Source organism: Morus notabilis, unplaced genomic scaffold (assembly GCF_000414095.1).
Source record: "Morus notabilis unplaced genomic scaffold, ASM41409v2 Scaffold2836, whole genome shotgun sequence".
Classification (NCBI taxonomy): domain Eukaryota; kingdom Viridiplantae; phylum Streptophyta; class Magnoliopsida; order Rosales; family Moraceae; genus Morus; species Morus notabilis.
In genome coordinates this window covers 1-6,597 of record NW_010361305.1, presented here as the reverse complement: position 1 = coordinate 6,597, position 6,597 = coordinate 1, and the positions used below count along the sequence as shown (strand labels likewise).

At 36.7% G+C, this 6,597-nt stretch overlaps 1 protein-coding gene across 1 annotated transcript; it reads left to right on the top strand.

Moving 5' to 3' along the window:
• Nucleotides 1–5,547: 5,547 nt before the first annotated feature.
• On the top strand, nucleotides 5,548–6,591 carry LOC21411552 (legumin type B; the record flags this gene model as incomplete). The annotated part of the gene is made up of 3 exons (XM_024166412.1): nucleotides 5,548–5,854; nucleotides 5,975–6,222; nucleotides 6,322–6,591. Coding segments are annotated over exons 1-3 (825 nt in total), but the record flags the coding sequence as incomplete, so codon positions are not given.
• Between the last annotated feature and the right edge of the window lie 6 nt (nucleotides 6,592–6,597).

Below are 6,597 nucleotides of genomic sequence, written 5' to 3'. Positions count from 1 at the left end.
TTTGATACCTAGTATTGTATCCACTTGATCAAGATCTTTCATCATGAATGTGGATAATAGAAACCTCTTCGTTTCTTCTATGCCTTTCATGTCATTGCTCACAATTAGCAAATCATCAATATAAAGACATACAAAGATAATACACTTATTACACACCTTTGTATATAAGCATTTATCTGAAGTATTATGAACAAAACCATTTAAAAGTATAGTTGAATCAAACTTTTCATGCCATTGTTTTGGTACTTGTTTCAATCCATACAATGATTTTACAAGTTTACACACTTTATGTTCATTTCCTAGTAGAACAAAACCTTCCGGTTGTTCCATATGTACCTCCTCATCAAGATCATCATTTAAGAATGCCGTCTTGACATCCATTTGATGAACATATAGACTATGGATTGGTGCCAATGCAAACAATATCCTAATAGTCATTATTCGTGCTACAGGTGCATATGTATCAAAATAGTTAATTCATTCTTTTTGTCGAGACCATTTGGCTACCAATCTAGCCTTAAAAGTGTTTAAAGTACCATCGTTATGATACTTTCTCCTAAACACCCATTTACAACTAATAGGTTTGGAACCTGGTGGTAAATCGACAAGCTCCCAAGTGTGGTTTGACATTATTGAATTCATCTCATCATTGATGGCATCCTTCTAAAAAATTGAATCCCTAGAAGCCATTGCTTCCTTAAAAGTTTTGGGATCATCCTCCACTTGTAATATCATAGAAATTTTCCTAGTGACATTACCCCTACTTCCTTCTACTAAGTAAAAGGAAATATGTTGAAAATTAATCTCATCCGATCCCAAACTTTTCTCTTTGCGGATTCTCTTGCTTCTTCTTGGCTCAATTGGATGTTCAATGATCTTTGAAGATGTCTCCTCACGAGATTCTTCATATGTAGAACTTTGAGACTTGTCCTTATTCGCCAACAAATCTTCAAAGAATTCTACATCTCTTGATTCAACTATCACATTGGACTCCAAGTTCAAGAGTCTATATACCTTGCTATTTACCGCATAACCTACAAAGGCGCACCTAATACCTCTAGGACCTAACTTCGACCTTTTAGGATCGGTGTTCTTGTAATAAGCAAGACACCCCACACTTTGAAATACCCTATATTGGGTTTTCTTCTTCTCCATATCTCATATGGAGATGTTTTATTTTTCTTAGAAGGAATTTTATTAAGAATATGACATGCACTAAGAAGGGCTTCACCCCACAAATTAAATGGCAATTCAAAATGCAATATCATAGCATTAATCATGTTAAGAAAAATTTAAATTTTCAACTAAACCATTTTGTTCAGGTGTTCTTAGTGTAAAACATTCATGTATAATACCATTTTCTTCACAAAATGTATTAAAATCATTTGGAAAGTACTCACCTTCTCTATCACTCCTAAGAATTTTAATTTTCCTTCCCAATTGATTTTCTACTTCCGCTTTATATACCTTAAATGCATTAAAGGCTTCATCTTAATGTTTCAATAAATAAACATATGTATACCTAGATGCATCATCTATGAAAGTAATTAAATAACGATTACCACATCTTGCAATCATTCCATTTAATTCACAAATATCGGAATGCACTAATTCTAATAATTGAGAATTTCTTTCAACACTATGAAACGGCTTCTTTATCATTTTAGATTTAACACATATTTCACATTTTTTAAAATTATCAACATCACAATTGAATAATCCATAGTTGATCATTCTTTTAATAGTTGATATACCAATATGTGCTAATCTACCATGCCACAAAGAAACAGAATCAACCATATAAGCGGAATCAACATTTTTATTAATAGAATTGCCAATAGTACATAGTTTGACCATTCCCTCACTAGAATAGCCTTTTCCAACAAAAGAACCATTTCGGGACAAGATTAACTTGCCCGACTCACACACAACCTTAATCCCGGGCTTTCTCAAAAGATCCCCACTAATTAGATTTCTATTCATATCGGGTACATAAAGTACATTGGCTAGAGTGATTTTCTTCCCAAAAGTGAATGCAAGTTTCACACTCCCTTTGCCAAGCACTTTGGAACGGACTTCATTCCCCATTTGAATCTCTTGTCCGTCACTCACATCTTGGAAAGTTTTGAATAGAGATCTATCATAGGAAACATGAACGGTAGTACAAGTGTCATACCACCATCCGGGAACATTGCCTTGTACCGCATTGATTTTGCTCACAATAGAGACAATCTCTTCCTCTTCAACAGAGTTCACCTTAGCCTCATCACTAGGCTTCTTTTTGTAGCGACAATCTCTTGCATAGTGTCCCACTTTGCCACACACAAAGCATGCTCCCTTGGGTTTCTTGTTGGTCTGTGTCTTTTTGAATTTGTCTTAATCCTTTTTAGGACCCAAATTCTTGTTCTTGTTAATTTGTGAGGACTTAGTCACGGTATTGGCTTTGAAAATAGCCTCATAAGAATTTTCATTCTTATCTCTTGCCATTGACTCCTCTTCGATCCGAAGATGTTTTTGTATGTGCTCCAATGAAAAATCTTCAAAACTATGCAAAATCTTCTTCCTATATCCTTTCCAAGTAGAAGGCAATTTAGCAATAATTGTTCCTACTTGAAATGATTCAGGAAGTTCAATTTTCACAGCCCTCAACTTATTGACAATCACTTGCAATTCATGCACTTGTGGTAAAATTGGTTTATCATCAAAGAATTTAAAATCAAAATACTTTGAAATTAAGAATTACTTGGTACCTTTCTCTTGTGCTTTGTATTTGAACTCCAATGCGTTCCATATCTCTTTTACAGAAGATGTATTGGTGTAGAGATCATAGAGACGATCGGAGAGAGCATTGAGAATGTGGCCACGAGATATCAACTCATCCTCCTCTTGTTTCTTTCGTTCTGCCTTCAACGTTTCAGAGTCATCATAAGTTGGTTTGGGAATAGGCTCCAAATCTGGACTCGAAACATAGAAGATCTTCAATGTAGTCAAGAGAAACTTCAATTTGTCCTGCCACCTTGTAAAGTTAGTCCCATCAAAGCGATCCAATTTAACCAAGTCCTGGTTCATCAATTTGATAGTGGCAACGGTAGTTTCGGTCTCCATTTCAGTAAAAATTACGCTTTAAGATTGTTAGAAATCTTGAGGGAAAGGAGACTTGAAACACGTAGAAAGTACGCTTTCCTTAAAGCGTAATTTGCCCCATCTCGTTAGAGATTACTTCGGGTTCTCAGCAAATTGCTCGCAGGATATGACAAGCCTTCAAGTTGTTGATCACAAGCAAAATGACAACAACAACAAGAAAGAATTGTATAGTATATTTCATATACTTTTTTCTGTAATTCTTGTTCTTTTTATAGTTTTTTATCACACCAATACGTACAGACACAATCAAACTTGAAAAGACACCTTTCCCATTTGAATTGGTGTCAATTCAAGTTTCAAAAAACGTGTCTGATCGTTACGGCACTGCAGCGCCAGTTTCTGGAAAACTAGAAACCGTCTGCGCATGCCCAAGCGCCGCGGCACTATGCTCTATATCCAGTCAGAGCCGCGGTGCCCAGACTCAGCGCCAAAGTGCTGTGCTTGCTGGAAATTTTGTCTATTCCAGCGTCGCGACGCTCAAACTCGGCGCCAAAGCGTCCTGCTTGCTGGAAATTATGTCCGCTTTTAGGTGTGATAAAACTTAACAAATTCTTATATATTATATTTAAACAATCTCAACAAATGGGCCTTCAAGGGATTAACTTTCTTCTAGAAATATATAGGTTGACAGATATGTACACACACACACACATATATATATATATATGCACAGAAACGTAAGCTTAGAGATGTTTGGTTCATGGATTAGAATCATGAGATTAGAACCATTTTCGATTTACGTGTATTTTTTATGAGAAAAAACACTATAGCGAATCATGAACTATGATTCGAATTAGGGTACGAATCCCCTTATCAAACACACCCTTAATCTCTATGGGCCTTAAAAAGGAAAAGTTTATTTTCAGTCAATAGATTTTAAATCAAAAGCATTCATAGGAGTCATCCTTAGACTTATTAAACATTTTCATGTCTTTCCGTAAATTCAAGATGCGCCAAGCTTAATAGTGGTCCCCTCTAGAGGTCCTTTTCCTTTCCAAGGGAGTTTTGTCCTCCTTTATAAAAAAGTAATCACGAAACTTCTTTGTTGGATTTTTTTTAACTAAACAATAGATATAAATATTCTTAAGAGAAATTGTGAAAATAACATTCTCACGCTAATTAAGGTATATATTGATTAAGTTACAAATTAATTACCTACTCAAAACAGTAAATTCCATTCTTGTTACAATTTTTTTTATTTAACAAAAAAGCATGAACACAATTATTTCTAAAAATTTATATAGTAAAAAAGAAAAGTCAATAGTCATCGTTAATAATAATGCAATGTCCATAATTAATTTAACAATCTTATACTTAAAAGCTATCGATATGGTAACAACTGAAATCATGAATGAAGTACATCGAGTCATGGTTATTGTAAAAAGAAAGCAATTGAAATCATGGCTATCAGCATATATACATTGCTCAAAAGAAAACAAAACCACTTGAAATCTCCTCAGAATATTCTTATTCACGGGATGTGAATTGCCATCTGCGTGTTCAGCTGGTCCAAAGTAAACTCAATGTCGTCTTGACTTCAGTTAATTCTGTGGCATCGAGTTGCACACCGTACGTCGACGGAACAAGGGAAAAAAATTGGCTTAACACCGAGACAATCTTCTCAAAATCGGCGAGAAGAAACACGATTCAATATAGCAATAAACGATTGTGATTTGGTCTAAAAATGGGAGACCAAAATAGGATTTTATCACATAGTTTAGGGAAATAGAATTAATCTTAATTCATTAAATATCCTATTGAGTAGTATGGTGCGTGGGTTAATATATATCATGACAATCATGCAGTTAAATCATTTGTTATGTACTGATCATTTTGGCATTCACTGCTATGCAGCCTGCAGAATTGCACCTACCCGTGTTTAACTTGGCAAACATATCTGAAAATGTGAAAAGAAACGCACCCCTTACATTAAAAAAAAAAAAAAATATATATATATATATATATATATGTATAGCTAGCTAGTTTTCTAATTCTGAACTTCAATAAATGACTCAATTTAAGCAAAAGAAATGATGTCCTAAAGAGTTTATTCATTAATATAACTAGTACTCATCAAATTCTAAAAATATAGTTGCAGAATTCACTGTCACGACAAAAATTAATTTAAAGGAGAGAAACTTAATATTCCAAACAGATAATTTTCTTCCATGACCATGAGCATGGAACGAATTAATTTGGTCTGAAACAAAGAGCCACCTGCCATAACAAACGGATTGAGGTGTAAGAAAGTAGGGTCGGATAGCCATGCAAAGTGAAGAATGGCCAAAGATTCCTTACCCAGAAATACCCTACGTGTCTCTCCATCACCACTGTCTCTCCCCTATAAATACAAACGTCTTCTGTTCTCCACTTCACCTCAATCCATCACAACTATTACTCAACATGGCAAAGCGCTCTTTTCTGTCTCTTTCCCTTTGCCTGCTCGTTCTCTTCCAAGGCAGCCTTGCCATCTCTCGCTCTCGGTCAGAGGAGTACTCTCGCCGGCAGAATGAGTGCCAGTTCGATCGCCTCCAAGCCCTCGAACCCGACAGCCGCATTCAGGCTGAAGCCGGAGTCATCGAGTCGTGGAACCCCAATCACGACCAGTTCCAATGCGCTTGTGTCGCCGTCGTTCGCCGCACCGTCGAACCCAACGGCCTTCACTTGCCTTCTTACACTAACACTCCTCAACTCATGTACATTGTGAGAGGTACATATATTTATATCGTGTGAATAGACTTGTACTGATTGAATAATTAGAATTATTATTTACTTATTTATTTTTTTGCTCTGGATTAACCATTTGGCTTTATACACATCTCTTGTACAGGAAGGGGTATCATAGGAACTGTATTCCCTGGTTGCGCCGAGACTTTCGAAGAGTCCCAGAAAGGACAGGGCCGTAGCTCACAACCGGAAGACCGTCACCAGAAACTCCGACACGTAAGGGAAGGCGACATCGTCGCAATCCCAGTCGGAGTTGCCTACTGGAGCTACAACAACGGCGATCAACAACTCGTCTCCGTTACTCTTCTCGACACCAGCAACGTCGAGAACCAGCTTGATCAAAACCCTAGAGTAAGAACATAAAAATAATATATAATATCCACTCTCTTATAATGTTGATGCATGCATAAAACTGTCTTTATATGATATATTGTATCGTACTACGTACAGAGATTCTATCTTGCTGGCAACCCTGAAGACGAATTCGAGCAACAACAACAACAATATCAAGAACAGCAAGGACGTGAACCAAGCCGCCGCCGACGTGGCTCAGAGGACAAGCACAACATCTTCAGAGGTTTGAACACTAGATTCATCGAGGAAGCATTCAACGTGGACTCTGAGACCGCAAGGAGAATTCAGGGCCAAAACGACAACAGGAACAACATCATCAAGGTAAAGGGAGGTCTTGACTTGGTGAGCCCGTTGAGATCAAGTCAAGAGCGT